Below are 18,365 nucleotides of genomic sequence, written 5' to 3' on the forward strand. Positions count from 1 at the left end.
TTGCTACAAGCAAAAAAAAAAAAAAAAAAAATGAACAAATAATCTTCATTGAAAATCTATGTAGGCCTTGCCATTAAAAATACAGTGTTTCTAACCAGATGGTTTTTCAAGTTACTTATAAAGAGAATGTTACTTCAGTCATGTTGCTGTAATGTTTTAAGTTGACTATAGTTACACAATTTAAAAAAAACTAAAATAAAAAAAAATCGAAACCGTGAATCGGTCAAACTTTATAAAAAAAATCTAGATTTTTCTTTGCCATTTCGCCCAGCCCTAGTTGTTCCCATACTGATAAACTTCCGGTGACCCGTTATTGTGATATTATTTATTTATTTTTTTCCTATTTCATACGGTTCCTTTTACAGTATCGATCTTGTAATGTAATGAAAATACATTCAGTAAATAAACTTTGGCCTTCATTTAGTTGTTCAAGCGTAAAACAAGACACAAGGCATTTTACTAGCACTCACCCATCAGAATCGGCAGGCTAGCGCAGAAGTTCCATTTAATATACTGGAGTAAATTAAATGCTCATATTATAAAGACATGGCGGGAAAAAATTTAATTTAATGCACTGCTTCTTGTACAATCTGAGACCCACTTTATATCAGATATCACTCGGCCAGTGGAGATTGCTGACTTCTAAAGAAAGCAGACCTTAAATGCACAGATATTTGCATTGGCATACAGTTTACCGGAAGCGCTTAACCCAGGTTACTGGCAAATTAAAAGTCCTATTAGCATGCTTCGGCATATACGCTATTATAGCACGGCCAATTTACACAAACTGATTATAGAAACACTGTTCTGGCTTTCCAACATTTGTAATGATGAGGCCCCACTTTGGTTACTGATGGAACAGCACACGTCTAATCTAGTGTCTTTACGCTCACTACTTTGTGCTTCGATTCCAGTGAGTAAACAAAATTCTATAAAAAACCCAGTTATTAATGGATAACTCAGAATATGGTCACAACTCAGACCTCACTTTAATAATAAAACAAGCATTGCCTTCTGCTCCCATTTTGTTAAATCCGTTATTCCCTCCCTCTCTTATAAATTGAGCATCCCAATGATGGTCTAGGAAGGGAGATAACTGTGTTAAAGACCTGTTTAAAGATGGCATATTTATCTCATTTCAACAGTTAAAGGGCCATGAAACCCCCTCGTTTCAGCAGGGTGTTTTCACACCTCCACTTTGGAAAAAGTCAGAAAAGTGGGGGTGTCCAGCTCTGTTTAGGGGGAGTGTCGGAGGAACTAAAGTGGGAGGGTGTGGGAGTGTCTATTTGGGCACGCGCGAGTTTCAGTCAAAATACACACACAGGAGAAAGAGATGGTGTTTAACCTACATGGACATCTGTAGTGGAATTATTTGCCAAATTATTAACTGGTGGACTTTAACTGCAGTTGGCTCTTTCATTCAGGGAATTCATTCATGTCCCTCGCGACAAACGCGATATTTGATTCGAGGATCTGCTCTAAGCGTGTATTTTTCATGCAATGTTTGATACCGCACGGCGAATGACAGAAAAAAAACTCAGCATTTCCCGGAAACTTAGACGCACACGGCAGGTAACGTCAGAAAGCCGCGTGTGTTATTCCGGTCACAAAATGCGGTGCTAACATGTTTGCCCTCAGTGCAATAGTTAACTTAATTCGATACGAACAAACTGAATAAACAAAGAGCACTGGTCGCTCACTTACCAAATCTGTAGAGACAGGTCAATCACCAGCAACTAGAGCCGCGTCTGAAGAGAAGACTACATCCGGAATCCGGATCTCAGCGTTTGCAGATGAGAACAGCTCTCAGGTAAACAATAATCCCCCTTAGACACGTAAGTTATTGTTGTCGCGCGTCGCGTACACTGTTAATCCACACGTGAGTCTGAGCTCTCACAGAGAGAAAATGAAAACGAAACTTAACTGCAGCAAAATTTAAAAGCAACACTTCACGCTTGTTTTGCCAACACAACGTGGCGTCTCTGTGGCGTAAAGACGGTGACACTAATGAATATTAATGAAGTTGCACAATAGAGCGCGCTGATTGGTTTGAACCAAGGCTTACTCATGCATTAATGCATCACACTGTAAGACGTAATAAGGCACACTCTGGCACAGACATCCAGTCTGCACGCTGGAATACAACGCTATTATGTCATGACCGTGACGCAGCTTCAAAAATTCGTTTCAAACAGGAAGTACGAATTTGCTTGAAATAACGCAAAAACAACCAATTTACACTTTTTAGTGAAATATAGGTGTCCTAATAGTGTTTTTAGCAGTGTGGGACACATATACGACTGTCAATAGCTCAAAAAATGTGTTTTGGTGTTTCGTGACCCTTTAAGAACAGACATTGAGATTCCCCAGTCTAATTTTTTAGGTACCTTGAGGTCCGTAGTTTTGTTAAAAAAAGATTTCTCTCCTTCACTGAACCAACCATAAGCATGATGGATAGATGAATTGGTAAATATAAACCCATATCAAAGGGGTATGATGTCCACGTTATATGAAGAGATCCAAAGAACTGCCTCCCCTTCCCTAAATCATATAAAGCAAAAATGAGAAGACAAACAGGGATTTAAAATATCAGATACAGCCTGGCAATATGCCATAGAACTGGTACACTCATCTTCTGTATGTATTAGACATGGTGTTTAAGGTGCTTTATAGGCTTCACATATCTGGGAACAAGCTGGCAAAAATGTATCCAGGGTCAGATTCATCTTGCTCCACATGTGGTTTGGAGCCAGCAGATCTGAGTCATATGTTCTAGGGATGCCCTAGATCAGTGGTTCTCAAACTTTTTTCACCAAGTACCACCTTACGACGCTATTTTTTTAACCAGTATTAAAAAATAGCGTCATAGGCCTAATTAAGCAGCTACAGGTGTGCACAGTTTAAAAATGATGCAAATTAATTCCTATTATTAAGAATATGTATTATTGTCAATCACTTTAAACATTTTTAATAGTCTGAACATTAACTGTGCTTGCAGATTTAAAAAAAAAGTTTGAGTTAAAATGTGCTTTTAAAAGTTCATTAAAAATTACCTGTTCTTAAAAAGTAAAAAGAAAACTGCTGTACTTAAATCTCAAGTATTCATAGTAGCCTATTCATCAAAAGCTGGAGATGTTGCTTGGACCTTATGAATATAGGCTATATGTCATATTCCTACACTTTTAGACAAATCTTAAAATATATGTTAAATGTACATATGACAGGGTTCATACAGGCACAGCCTAATGAAAATCAAGGAATTTTAAGCACTTTTTCCAGCACCTAATTTTTTTTTCAAGACTGACATGTTATGTATTGAAGACCTAAAAAGTATTCTCAGCAACCCATAAAACATTGCATACGAATAGATACAAATAAAAACCATTAATAATAATATGTATTAATCATATATTATTAATATAATAAACCTGCACTAAATGCTTGTGATATCTTTTTTGTACTCAAGTAAAAATACTATTACACTGCTAAAATAACACAAATTTTAGTAAATAATACTAATATTAGGTAAAAGTACAAAGTACTCTTTTAAAAAGTACTAGTTGGTTACTTTTGAAAAAAAAAATCAGATTTTCATTATGAAATCACTTTTTTTAAGTTTAAACCTGATTGAATGGTTTAATTGCTTAAATCCCAAAGCTACATGAATAGGAATTTGCACTAACAAAGGAAGTATGGTCGATTTTTCCTTTCATGACAATTAATATTTTTCAAAAGCACTGGTAAAACTACCACATAATCTTAAAGGCCATAGAGACACTTTTTGCCCATTTTTAAACGATATTTTCAAGCTTTGAAAGGTTAAATTAAAGTATATGGTAAAAAGATTTAAATTTAGCCTTTTATTTACATTTGTTACACTATTTTTCTTTACAATATGGCAAATTTGTTTCTTAAATAGCTGTACATCACATGTAGATTTTATTTTACACTTGATCTTAATCTAAAATAGAAACTTTTAAAAAAAGACAAGTACACTGTCAGTAAAAAAATAAAACAAATGGCTTAATTTTACTTGAGGTATTTAAAATGTGACAACAATACATTTATCAAAGCAGTGCTTTAAGAGTCTTATTGTTAATTTTGATAAATAAACAAGTAACAACGGATTGCTTTGACCTGTAATGCTTTAAGACAGATCAGAATACAGCTAAATGTATAAATCACACAAATACCTCATCCAGAAACATTTCCAGCATAATTCTTTTGTCGTAAAGAAACAAAAAAAATTCCACCTTTGCTAAAAGTAAGTTTCACTTTACAACACAGCCAAACAAGAAGACCATTAGCATTGGCATCGATCATGCATCAATCTAATTCTAAATACTTGATAACTTTGAATACTTTTGACTAAATTTAGTCAAGGAGCAAAGATAAATAATGTCTACTTTAATAGTGGAGAGATCGCGATTATATTCAATCTGAGCACACAGGTCTTGCAGTTCATTTGAAAAAAGCATATTTAAGAGCTGGCATATCTGTTTTAGCGATTTGCGTACATGACTGCGCTGTCGTGTTAAAATAAAGCACTCGCCACATTTGCAGAAATTAGTAATTGCGCAATACCTCCATTCCCGCGCCGCCATTCAGAATGTATTTAGAGGAGTGACAGGTCAGAGGCGAGTCGACTGGCTGTCGGAGAGCGAAACCGAAACGTGTATGTAGATCATCAAAAAGGCAGGAAATATGTCCGCGGTTTAATTACTCTGCTAGACATCTCTATAGTGAAAACATCCGAGAAGCATTATTCCAACAAAACATTTGTTTTTAAGTTGTTTTTTCTGTCTCTGCAACACAGAAAGCCTTTGTCCCGCCCTTACGTTTCACGCAACTAGACAAGGTCAACTGTGATTGGTTACTTTTCATGTCAGTCAAATCACGCTTCAGAATCAATTCTTAAACTTCGGAAACTGATTTTCAGCAGCTTATGACACAATGCACTAAATAAACATTCTAAGCACAGCGTTGTGATCGTACGCTTCACAAAACAGCCACTGCTGATCACATCGATGTTATATTACGCATTAAAGGATTTAAAGGATTAAAAGTGTTAATTGTTTCTTTCATTATTCAGCGGTTCCTCCGCGTACCACTTGGAGGAAGCCCGCGTACCACTGAGAATCCCTAGATCATTGGTTTTCAAACTGGGGGCCGCCAGATGGCGCTAGGGGGGCCGCAAAAATTTTTAGATAAGCGGTAATCAATGGGCCCACATAGATGAATTTTGTGTCCCGCATCATTCTGACGGTTAATATATTTTTATTATAATTTGAGCTCAAAAGTACTGCAAAAATTAAGCTTTGTTTATGTCATTTCAATGCAGTTGACACTTTTGTGAAACAGGAAAAGAAGCACAGCGGCAATATTTCAGTTAAAATACATGATCAATAAGAACATTATCGGAGGCTGAAAGCACGTCCCTGTTTATGGCTTGCGTTTCTAAGTAAGCGATCAGCTGGGTGCTGCGGAGTGCGCGCCTCTTTGCGCAGGCTTCACTTATAGGGAACAAATATCATTTTAAAGACAGGGCACAACATTGCACATCGTCCACAGTGAGACAGGCTTTACACTTTGCATTGTACAAATATAAGACGGTCCTCTTTGGCAAACAAACATATTAAAATTGTAAAGCAAAAAGTGCTGCAATAACAATGAATGGAGCTGTCATCACATTAGCGAGTGCTCAGAGTTTCACTCCTGTTACACTAATGACAGCTGGATGAGCTCTGCAGTGGACCTCTTACTCACATTGGTTCATAACTGGATGATTAAAAAAAACTAAATTGTATACACACTGAATAAAACCACTATAGCCTATAAAAATTATAATGTATCTGTTTGTGTTATGTTATAGGGCTAATTAATTATTAAATATTAAAATGTATTATTGCTCTGTATTTAATGGAGCTCAACATATCTGATCAAATTTTAATACTCTGAATATAAATGCATTTTTTTCAAGATGTTCCACTTTTTCCCATATTTATTTGTGTAACTAATTTAAATGTAATGTTTAGCATTATTATTAATAGAACAAACTGGTATGAACATTTTAAAGTCAGCAAAGCTTCTAAAATTATGCAAAGTAAAATGTATGGCTTTTTGAACTTGAATACCCAATTCTAGATTGCATTTAGGAAATTATTTTTTATAAGTTTAAGTCAGGATTGTCGACCTGAGTAAATTATGATGTGCACAAAAAAAAGAATAAAAATAAACAAAACACACTGAACCACTACAGCCTCCATTGTAGTATTGCTAGTTACAAAAGTACAGTTAACTATTAACAGGCTGATGACTGACAAAACTCTTTAAAACTTCAAAGCTTTAAATCTTTAGATACATTTAGACTCTCAGCTGTAAGGGTAAATACAGAAGAGTCTAGCTGTGCATAGGCAGAAAAAAAGCATAAAAATGGCATAAAAAACTGTGTAAACGTGATGACTCAAACACAAAATATGGCTTGATGGAATCCAGTGAGAGCAGACCACAATAAACACTGCGCATAAAGATTTGATCAATAGATTGAAGCACTGAAACCATGTCAACTCAACTAACATCTTACAAAAATTAATCCAGATAGTGAATAATATAGATTTATTGAATAATATATAATAATATAAATGTATTGAATAATACAATTTAAAAAAAATTAAGTACAGTTGTTAATTTGAGGGGGTGGCGTCATTTTTATTTTTGGGGGGTCCCCGAAAGAATTCGCCCTACACAAAGGGGCCCTCAGCTGAAAAAGTTTGAAAACCCCTGCCCCAGATTACATAGATTTTGGACCAATATTTTTAGATCATTTTCATTTAAATGTAATAAAAATATTAATCCTAATCCTTTGACCTCAATTTTTGGTATAGTGCCAGAAGAAATGTACCTGTCAGCTAATCATATAGAAATCCTTGGCTTTTCTTCTTAATTGGCCAGATGCCAGATTCTTCTCAGGAGCAAAAAAACAAACCCGCCATCAAACAAACATTAGATATTAGAAGTGTTATTACATCTTAAACTCGAGCACTTTAATTACACCATCTGAGGCTCTACAAAAAAGTTTTATGAGGTTTGACAGCCTTTCCTATCCCACATTGAACGCTCAGGGGTTATTATATCCTAAGTGAGAGTTTATCCCTATTTTTTTTTATATATTTTGATTTATTTATTTAATTTATTTTTATTTTTCTTTATGGGGTGTGAGTATGTCTGTAGCTATGTACCATGTTAATTTGTTGTTCAATATGTGTGTTGTGGAAAAGTTGAAGACTGAATATAAAATATTTGAATAATAAGAATGTAAGCAGTACTAAATATTGTTTTTAGAACGAGTAATGATCCCATTAATCTAGTTACAGTACATGTCCCTGTCGAAGGTCTGTGAATTAAAGCTCATTATTCATTAAAGAAGGACAAGCCATTCTCGTACATGACTTCTTTGTGTGACTTATTAGCAAAACTGGAATATTGCATAAAAAATATGTAAATAAATCAGCGTTTCTATCCAATGAATCAAAGATGTCCATTCACACTCATTTTCATCATCATATGATAGGCAATTAATCGAAAATCCAACTTCAATTTTAGCTTACTATGATTATAAAAATACATTAATCGAGATAAATGATTATTGCATCATATACCGCCCCCTTTCCAGTTGTACACATTTGTTGCTCTGCAAAGCTCAGTTCCACGTGAAAATGACTAAAAGCATGTGCTGTAATGTAACGTTTGCAGCATGAGATGAGCATCATTTATTGATGTACGTTCGAATCATTCATGTTTTAAAAAAGCACAAACGAGACCGCATGCTTCTGTGTGTGTACCCGCTTGGCCTCAAAGACAAGGAGAGCACACACAACTAACGCCATCTTAATTTGAGCGCTTTAATGGTCAAATACATGCACATTTGGGTCAGAGTGCTGTGTTTAGTGAATATTCATATTAACCCTAATTTGTGTAATAAACAAGTTGAGAATCAAAAGACACGTGAAGGAGAAACCATATCAGAGCCGCACTATTCTTAAAGTGACAGCGTGCGATATTCCTGCTGCCGCCTGAGAAAATCCCTCACTGCTCTTGACTGCAGGACTTTTGTAGCTGAAGTTTTTTTCTTACAGTGAAGATACTTAAAGATTATTTCATATTTTTATTCTATTGTATTTATTTTCCTTTCCTCATTTACAACTAGGAAAATAACTGTGCATTGTATACATTTAAAGTCAGAATTATTAGCCCTTCTCAATTATTAATGACCCTTTCCCCCCAATTTCTGTTTAATGGAAAGATTTATTTTCAACCCATTTTTAAGCATAATAGATTTAATAACTCATCTCTAATAACAGATTCCTTTTATCTTTCCTATGATGACAGTACTTTTTTATTTTACTAGATATTTTTTCAAGATACTACACAGCAAATTCATTGGTGTTAAATTTCAAGTGTTGTGGTAATTCAGAGTAAAGTGTTAAAATTCTAGAGTTAGATAAAGGTAAAATAACCCTCTCGGCGTTAAAAGCTGATTTGCCTCCTTGTCACACAGAGTAACATGTATCTACCTATGTAGAAAACCCTTGTATTTGAGAAACTAATCAGAGTGTCTGAAATCTCACCACACCCTCATTCACCTGGCCCTTAAATTAGTCAATTAGTTTAGTCCACTAGACAGAGGGAATGACCACAAATAAGTGAATTCAGACACCTGCTGTTAACAAGCACAATCACTGAAGGAATAAGAAATTGAAGGAAGAAATAAATCTACAGAAAACAGAGGATTAAACAACTCCATTAAATAATAGCATAAGCAGCTTCACTGATTACAGTTTGACTTCATTTCTGTAAGAATATTTGACAATGAATAGAGGTTTATATTTTTTTATTAAAAATATTTCATTTGACCTCACCATCATAGAGATCAGAGGCTGCTTATTTGAGCTCTTGAAGCTTTACTCTTATATCCTAATGTTTCTCTGACTGCTATAGCTGTGTTTCTAAAACTCATCAGCTATAGCAAGAAAGGTTAAGAGAAACTATACTGTTTATGCTTTATTGTATAGATTTAATTTCAGGTGTTTATTAAGTTGATTCATAAAGATATGCAAATATAATTGTATTAAAGCTGCATGGGACAATACTACTGGCAGTCTGCTGCTCTTCATAGAAGATTCAACAAATAATTAGGATGCAATTAATAATTAGAGTGTCATGCACTAAACATTCAAGCTCCAGCTTGCTCTGTATGACACACAGGCATCAAGAATCAGGACATGAACCTCAACCGTGGTTACTAAAAAAAAAGCTGCATAGTTCATGCCGCAATGCATGCTGGGTGCCAGCATAGTACAAAGCTCCCAGCATGCATTGCAGCATGAATAAATTATGCAGCTTTATGTTGTTACAATCTCTTTCTTTTCCTTTATTTTGTGTTGTTTTTGGGAGGTGATATTTCAGTAGAGTGTTTTTTTTAACTTGATTTTTATTTTTTTTGTTTGTCACCATCATTGAGATTCAAAGACTAATTATTGATGTCTGTGTGTTTTTGAGTTCTGCCATAGATCAAACATTCTCATTGTAAATATTGTTTTTATTTTATTGGAGCTTCAGTGGTTTCATTTATGTATATTATTTATTTCTCACACATAACTAATATGATATTGAATTAGAAAACAAGCAGGAAAGGATGGCTATGTTGTCATTAATAATCTCTTCAGACTGACACTTTAATTTTCTTTCAACTTTTCATGCTATATGTTTAAATAGTGTAATTAACACTATCTATAGCAGCCAAAATAAAAGACATTTATAGTAAGAAGTTGAAGAGCCTGACTAAAGCAGACTCTGTCCTCCATCATGGTGACTTCAAATGAACAACAGAAATTTTATTAAGAGCTTTTGTTCACATGACAGAAATAAAGTCACTGGTCAGTAATAGGTGAAGCTCCATGATAAGTTGTTTAATTTGATGAGTTTTTTTAAAGATGTTGAAAAATAACATTTTTTATTGTGTAATTTGTTTTATTTTTATTGATTATTATTTTATTTAGAGTTTTTTTTTCTCAGTTGATTTCATCTTTGGTTTTGGCTTGTGTTTTTCTGTCCTTCAGTGATTCTGCTTGTTAACAGTTGTTCATCAACAATTCTCAATCCTCCTTTAATTAGACACTTAATTGTCTCATTAACTTCATCACTGTCTGAGTGTTCAGCCCTCTGTAGTGAGGACACTAGTGAGGATTTTGCTCTGGAATTTAAGGCTTACGTGTGTTCGAATGAAAAATACAGACTATGGGATTTGTTTTTAACAGAAATATTCTGGAAACTGAATTTACGAATGTAAAATGTTGAAAACAGCAGATTACTGGCAACCACTGCTGCCAGTATTTTGACATACATTTAACAGATATTTTACACAATAAGAGTTTGCTAATTAACACTCTGGGTGTTAAAAAATTTAACACTTTCAAAAATGTTATTTTAACACTTATAGTGGTACCCATATAAACACTGAGGGAGTGTTAATTTTAACTCTAAGGTAGTTAAATCTACTAAATCTAAAATTTGCAGTGTGAGATCAAAATAAATAATACAAAAAAATACAGAATGTTGAATGTGCTTTTAACAGAAATATTCTGTAAACTGAATTTATGAATGTTAAAAACAGCAGATTACTGGCAACCACAGCTGCTGGTATTTTTCCGTAAAATCTAAAAATGAAAAAAAAGAAAGAAAAACAGCAAAACGGTTTTTGTGTCACCATTGTGGAGGATAATAGCGTCTCTGTTCAAGTCCAAGATGAACTGAGAAAATTTGATGTTATGCTGCATCTTCTTTTGTTTAAAGGTAACTGTGTAGTTACTAATGCTGTCAAAATCTGTTTGCTACTTGCAATCACACATGAAAACATTATTGCATCTAAAGACTTTACAATTTTTTTGCGCTAAGCTATGATTTTGTAAAATGAACATTGTATTAGTTCATGAAATATGGTTATTTTTTGTAAATTTATACAGTTATATAAAACTTCCATGTTTTTCACAAAAAGGTTCTGGCAACCACAGCTGCTGGTATTTTATCGGAAATTTAACAGATATTTTACACAATAAGAGTTTGCTAATTAACACTCTCTTGGTGTTGACAATGTTAACACTTTCAAAAGTGTTATTTTTAACACTTATAGTGGTTCCCATATAAACTCTGAGGGAGTGTTAATTTTAACCCCAAGGTAGTTAAATCTACTATCTAAAATTTGCTGTGTAGCATTCAGCTTGGAGTGACATTCAAAGGCTTAATTAGGGTATTTAGGCAAGTCATTGTATAACAGTAGTTTCTTCTGCAGACAATCAAAAATATATATTGCTTAAGGAGGCTAATAATATTGACCTTAAAATAGGTTTCTAAATATTAAAAACTGCTTTTATTCTAGCTGAAATAAAACAAAAAAGCCTTTCTCCAGAAGAAAAAATATTATAGGAAATACTGTGAAAAATACCTGAATTTGTTAAACATCATTTGGGAAATATTTTTATACAAAAAAAAAAAAAAAAATTGTACAGAAGGGTGAATAATTTTGACTTCAACTGATAATTGTTTTGAATAATCGTGATTACAATTATGACCAAAATAATCGTGATTAGAATTTTTCCCATAATCGAGCTGCCCTATCATAAGATCTCATATAACAAACCTTTTTTTAATGTTCATACTGGAATTTGTTCAGCAAAAGTGCTTGAGTAGTTTAGGTAGGTTTATCTTTTTTATTGAATAAAAAGTTTATCCTACTCAGTTATGCGCATGTTTTTATGCTTTTATTTCAAAAGTTATGTGCATCATGACTTTCCATCAACCGATTTATTAATTCACAGCAAAATCCTCAGAGTAAAATTTACTCAGTTCGGAGAACATTTGGTCCCTCTCTAAATTGAGCAAAATTTACTCAGCAGCAGAGTTAAAGTTTATGAGACAAGGATGGGGTTAATTAAGTGTTGATTGAGCACTGATGATGAACACCTGCTGTTAATAAGCAGAAACAGAAGTCCAAATTGAGATTTATTGAGAATGAACTGTTTTAGTTATTTACATTTTTACAAAAAAAAAACATCTTTTTTTTTCCCCCTTGATGTCACCATTGTGAAAAAAAAGTGGTTGATTTAATTGGGCTCTTTGATTAAATTTAATGTTAATTTTCTTTGCTTGCCATGACAAGTGTATAGTGAGCAAATATGATCAGGTTGACTGACCTTGTATTGATTCTTACTCTTGAAAAGAACAATAAGAGATTATGTTTTACTGTCCAAATTATGTATAATTGATGGTTTATCATATCAGAAACCAAATTCAGTGTTTTTCAAGAGAGTGGACCTCAACTGTGGTGTTATATTAAAATACATTGAGCATCTGAATCACTTTAGAGACACAGACATCCATAATCAGCGTATCTATCTCAACAGTGGTTAGAGATGCTTTTTTGTTTAGCTGCAGAGCATGTTAAGACAATCATAAAACAATCATAAATAGTTCCCAGCATGCACTGTAGGAAAAAAAAACTCACCATAGTTGAGAGGCATAAGCTGATTCTTTATGTCTGTGTGTTTTAAGATCTGATTAAAGTATTAATGAGCTCCATTTTCAAAATACAGTGCTCCTTTTGTGATAAAAAATTATTTAAACAACTAAATAGGTCAAACCCAATTTTACTGATTTGACCAGCGACTAAAACACCAAAGAAACAATTATCCAGAGTGCAATTGCTCTCTTTTTACAATTTTTGCCACAATACACTATTTGGTAAACAAAGAGAAATTAACATTTTTGACATACTTTTAACCAGGGTCTTTCAGGTTTCACCAAGTAAAATGTAAGACTTTTAAAGACATTTTCTGAAGATCGTTATAACTGAATTTTTAGACTCATAAGTGGCTAAAGGCTAAAGAATTTTTCAAATGGCCCAGGTTGAAAATATTTTGGTTTGCCCTATCAAAAAAAATTTAATAATTTAAAACATTTAATAATACAATAATAAATGAATAATACAATATTTAGACATTTCTTAGCAAAATATTTTAAATATTGTGTAAAAACAAGCAAGCTTTATTTGTATCCACACACTGTTTTCCAAAATAAACTTTCTTTAAAATAAAAAAATGAACAAATGTTTTAAAAGTTTTAAAAACTATAATAAGCTAAATCTAAGCAAAACAATCTGTCCAGGTCAGTTTCCTGAGCAGTGAATACATGAATACATTATTGTAAGAAAAATCATTAAACCATTATGATATAGTTAAAATGGCCTTTTTGTATAAAAAGTTTAGACTTTTTATGGCCTAAAATTTAGATTTTAAAATTTAAGACCCCAGCGGAAACCCTGTTTAAACTCAATAGCCCTGGTAATTAGTTATTATAATAATGATGAATTTATTTTTATTTTTATGTAGCATCAGTGCTCGAGGATGCTTTACAAAAACAGCAGAACAAGAAAAGCCATAACCTCAAGAAGGTAGAGAAAATGGGAGACTAATGATACACGAAAGAAATGAGAAAAGACATGAGATCAAGTAACAAGAAAAAAACTCATTCCTGTCTTTCAATGAGTGCTTATGTGCATTTAGGAAAACTAGGCAGCACACTCAGGGCTGCAAGATGGATTTAATTTAGTATTCTTATTATTAAAATATATCTGAATGAGGACCAAATGACTGAGTTGTTCTTTGAGAATGAAAACCAACCTGTTTGTTTCTGCTGATCTTCCTGTTTGACTGTGAATGTTTCTTCAATCTTTACATCTTCACTCTCCTCTTTAATAAACGCCATCTTTATAACAGTGTGGAGATCAGTCGCTTCAGCAGGAGTTTTTCTCTGTGTTTGGACACTTTATCCTGTTTTAAATAAATAAATCAATGAACAGAAACAAAATAACTTCTCTTCTGCTTCAATGGTTTCTTTTATATAAGAGTAATTAACAAAAAGAAATCAGGTGAAACGTTTCATTAAAACACTTATTACACACTTTTCTGTTACTTTATTCAAACAGTAGCCTTCAGTTACTAAGAATAAAATAGTACTACTAAAATACTATAATAGTTGTATAAAGGGTTAAAATAATATTTCCAACAGCAGGAAAATAATATAGCATTGTATAAAACCCTAAAACTTTAGAACTTTAACTTTAAATCGGTTTATATCTGTGTAAACTTTTTAAAACAAACCTTTCTCCAGTTGAATCACAGCGCTGAAGCGGCGCCGCCTGATGACGTCATGCGCCACGCCAAAATAAAAGTCTTTTTTGTTTAGCTTTTTTACCACTTACAGTTGCAGTCATGACTTATTGGTACAGTTCTCCCATGATTTTCACTTTACATTATATTTGCTCTCTCACACATAAACCTTAAATCTAAATTTTTTTTTTTACTTTTTTAATCCACTTTATGATGATTTGTATATGTTTACAACACATTACTTTCCTATTAATCCAAATCTCATCCTCATAATTATGACCTCTTCTTTTCTATTTCTACATCTTCATAGGCCTATATAGAGTTTCCTTTTTTCCACATGAATTGTTGTCTCTTATTATCTGTGTTCAATGTTTCCTGCCATTGTTTAGCTATATCTTCAGTAATAATATTTAATTTACCTTTACTTACAGAAGCAATAAAGGAGCAGTTAACATAAAAATCACAATTCTGTCATTTACTCATCCTTGAGCCAAACCTGTTTAAGTTTCTTCTGCTGAATGCAAATGAAGAGAATACAGAGGCAAAAACAGCCACTATGCTTCAACAGTTCCTACTTTGGAAATGGCTGCTTTTTTCCACATTTTCTAGCACACAAAATGTTATTGGAACTCGATTACAATTGAACCACTGAAGTCACATGTTTTGACATAGTTTTTGGTTCCTTTTCTGGACAGTGAGCATCTCGGGACTCTTGCTGTCTTCGACAGATGAAGGAGCTCTGAAGATGAGCAAAGTTGTCAGGGGATTGAAACAACAGGTAGAGGGACAATCGTTCTCGATTGCCTAGTGTACACTATAACACATGCCTTCCACCAGTGCTCATCTACAGCCACATCGAACTTTAAAAAAAATATTCATTTATTTTTTTTTATTGCAATAACAACAGGCCATTACAACAAACAGAAATACAAAAACAGATAGAAGGCCACATCGCACTACTCCTCGTGTGATATATTACTCATATATATATTTATTCATTTTCGTTACAGCTCAGTCCCTTTATTAATCTGGGGTCACCATAGTGGAATGAAACACCAACTTATCCAGCAAATGCTTTACACAGCAGATGCCCTTCCAGCTGCAACCCATTACTGGGAAACATGCACACTCATTCACACACACTGCATGCATACCACATCTATGGACTTTGGGGAAACCAGAGCACCTGGAGGAAATCTCACACAAACACGGGGAGAACATGCAAACTCCACACAGAAATGCCAACTGACACAGCTGAGGCTCGAACCTGCGACCTTCTTGCTGTCAAGCGATCATGCTACCCACTGCACCACTGTGATGCCTCACATGTGTAATTATATAAAGTATTAAACTGGTATTGGTGAAGAACTATGCTTACTAAAAGGCACCATTCAGATGTAATGATTGTAATGATCTGGGCAATCAAGCATGTATTGTTATAGACACCTATGATTATTTGTCCGAAGACAGAGGTTCTCAAACGTTTTTCATCAAGTACCACCAAAATGAGCAGTATTGAAATATAGTAGCCAAGTAGGCCTAGTAAAGCAGCTACAACTCTGCACAGTTAAAAAAACGTGGCAGATTACCTCGGAAATATAGGCTATATGTCATATATGGCATGTTATATACATCATTTTTGATATATTTTGAAATGTGTGTAGCATGTACATGACATATTTCATTCCTCTGCGTACCACTAGAAGGAAGCCTGCGTACCACTAGTGGTACGCGTATCACAGTTTGAGAACCTCTGTCCTAAGAGATGAAAGGCAGGTCTTGTTCATGTAATATGCTTTAGGCTATCAAGTTGGTATTGGAATTAACAGCTATACCTGTTAACAGGTTTCTTATATGTAAAACGACACTATTCAATTAAAGATCAGGCAGCTATTAATAAAGATGACCGCACACAATGATGAGCCATTTATTTAAATGAATATGTGACAGATATTAAAATGTCATTGTTGCAAACAAGTTACAGGAGTAAGTGCTGTTGTTGTTTTATGTGATGTTCACCACTGTAATTACACCATAGTGAAACAGAAATCTGAGAAATGCTGTAGTTGATGTAGGTGAAGCAGGTTAATCACATTAAAAGTTCTGCATTGTGTAGTTATGAAAATGAACTCTTGTCATTGCATTACCCTGTATAAACTGCCCGAACAAAAAATTAACTTGTGATATAATTGTTTTGTGATTATAAATATTTAGATGCATGACATATTTTTAAAAAATGGACAGTATGTGATAGCTTTACTGTGTTAAAAGCAAAAGCTTTTGTCACAGGGTATCTTATATATGCTTTTGTGAATGTCTATGCATATTTGTATGCACAAACACAAATGATAAATTGAGGGAAAAACATCTTTGTTACCTATCAGGTGAATAAGAGGCTTTCTAGAAAGCTGAGCTGCTCACACATGTTCTGTTCAACTAAAAGACGAAGGAAAGAAAACAAAATTGGCACAGAAACAAGCTACATTTTGATTGTTAAAATCTATAGAGACTTTTGGAAAGAAATAATTGACCTGGTAAGAGTGTGTTGACTGTCTCACAGAAGCCAGTAATAAGCTGCATGTGCTTTAAGAGAAATAAAGGACTCTAAACTCACACAAAACTCTGAGAAGCTTCTAAAAAACAACAACACACAACTCTTGCATTACCTTTTAACCAGGCTTGGGAAAAATAAATTGAAATGTGTTTCAAATCAAAGTACCTCAACATAAATGTATCAACATTAACTACAAAATGCAGCAGCCAAAATAAAAACGCTTCAATCAATAGAATTACAAAACAACAGCAACAAAACAAATGGTGATGGCTAAAGTCAACTCATTTTCCCAATACATCATTATTTCTATGTAAAACTATGATTTGTAAAGCTGCTGGACTTCCCATCCCCCACTGTATGTGTCTTGAGTCTTCACTGCTCATTTGCGTCTTTATACCAGAATTAAAGGGGGCCAATTGAGTCTTATCCAATCACATTCCAGATCCTGTAGCTCAGCAGGGTGATATCTTTATATTCTGAGTTCCTAAGAGAATCTTCATTGGCTTATTTCGCCAAGTAAAGAGAACAACTTTGGAGGACAAACTACTATTGTAGATTCCTACATTGGGATTATTACCAACAACAACCTACAAAGAAAAACCCACTGAGGCCATTTTTTCATCCCACTTCTTCAGTGAAGACTGAAAAGGTGAGTTGCACATTCTGAATTTACACTCAAATAATATCTGAATGCTAACATTATAAAATGTAAAATCTAAACATGCGTGGATGCACTGTTCAACGTTGTATTAAGTTCTTCAGTCATTTTTAAAAGCTTCTTTTTTGTTTATGGGAACTTTTTTGTTTTTTGTTTATTTGGTTATAAATATTGTTTTTATCCTGACAAATGGACTGTAATAAATAAGCCCGAATAAGCTACAACATATTATATAGGTTGGAACCTGGCTGGCAATTTTGGAGAATTTGATGTTTTCCCATTCAAACATACAAAGAGGTGGTAACATCAGTGAATGCAAGTGAATGTGGGTTAAAGTTATGGATGAAGAAATGCAATCGTTTAAAGAAAATGCAACCACTTATCAACCTACCTGAAGGCCAAGATCTAGTGGTTGTAAATAATTTATTTAATTAACATAAATAGTGATGGTCTTACAAATACAAAACAGAAAGCAGATAAAGTAAAAAGTGGAAAACAAGGGAGAAATGTATCAATAAGTCATGACTAAGAGTAAGTGAGGGAAAAAGCTTTAAAAAAGACTTTTATTTTGGCGTGGTGGTGTGACATCATTAGGCTGCGCCACTCCAGTACTATAGCTGCGTCCCAAATCGCATACTTATGCACTATTCTACGCCATTTTGTAGTATAAATAGTGTAAGTAGTGCGTTCACACTGAAAACACTAAAAATAATAAGAGCACTTCAATTACCCGGATGATGCACTCATTCAGCCGCTAAAATGAAGTGTGGAATGATGGACACTTCACGCACTCAACGACCGCAGGTTTGCTTACGTAGCGGAAGGGACGGAGCTATCGGACGCACATGCCCAGATAGCAAAATACACTCGGGCCAGTTCCGGCTAGATTGTTGCCTGCCGGAGACTAACCCCTCGGCCCAACTTCGGCTGC

At 34.0% G+C, this 18,365-nt stretch overlaps 2 protein-coding genes across 3 annotated transcripts in view; one reads left to right on the forward strand and one right to left on the reverse strand.

Annotated features, from left to right (window-relative positions):
- Positions 1-14,253, reverse strand: part of LOC137491257 (uncharacterized) — a 28,688-nt gene extending 14,435 nt beyond the window's left edge. Inside the window, exons 1-2 of one of the 2 annotated variants that reach the window (XM_087249370.2) lie at positions 14,214-14,253; positions 13,734-13,883 (exon numbers count right to left, since the gene is read on the reverse strand). In XM_087249370.2, the coding sequence (XP_087105496.1) occupies positions 13,734-13,818 (85 nt within the window). In that variant the 5' untranslated portion in view covers positions 13,819-13,883; positions 14,214-14,253. Of the gene's footprint in view, positions 1-2,387; positions 2,542-4,584; positions 4,642-13,733; positions 13,884-14,213 lie in introns of those variants that run through there. The other variant, XM_087249371.1, reaches the window with a different exon arrangement.
- A 3,021-nt stretch (positions 14,254-17,274) lies between these two features.
- The window catches only part of LOC101886704 (zinc finger protein), an 846,922-nt gene continuing 845,831 nt past the window's right edge, over positions 17,275-18,365 (forward strand). Inside the window, exon 1 of the mRNA XM_087249134.1 lies at positions 17,275-17,425. The gene's annotated coding sequence lies outside the window, so the exon portion shown is untranslated. The remainder of the gene's footprint in view (positions 17,426-18,365) is intronic.

The sequence above is a fragment of the Danio rerio genome, chromosome 4 (genome assembly GCF_052040795.2).
Source record: "Danio rerio strain M-AB ecotype USA chromosome 4, GRCz13ab, whole genome shotgun sequence".
Taxonomy (NCBI): domain Eukaryota; kingdom Metazoa; phylum Chordata; class Actinopteri; order Cypriniformes; family Danionidae; genus Danio; species Danio rerio.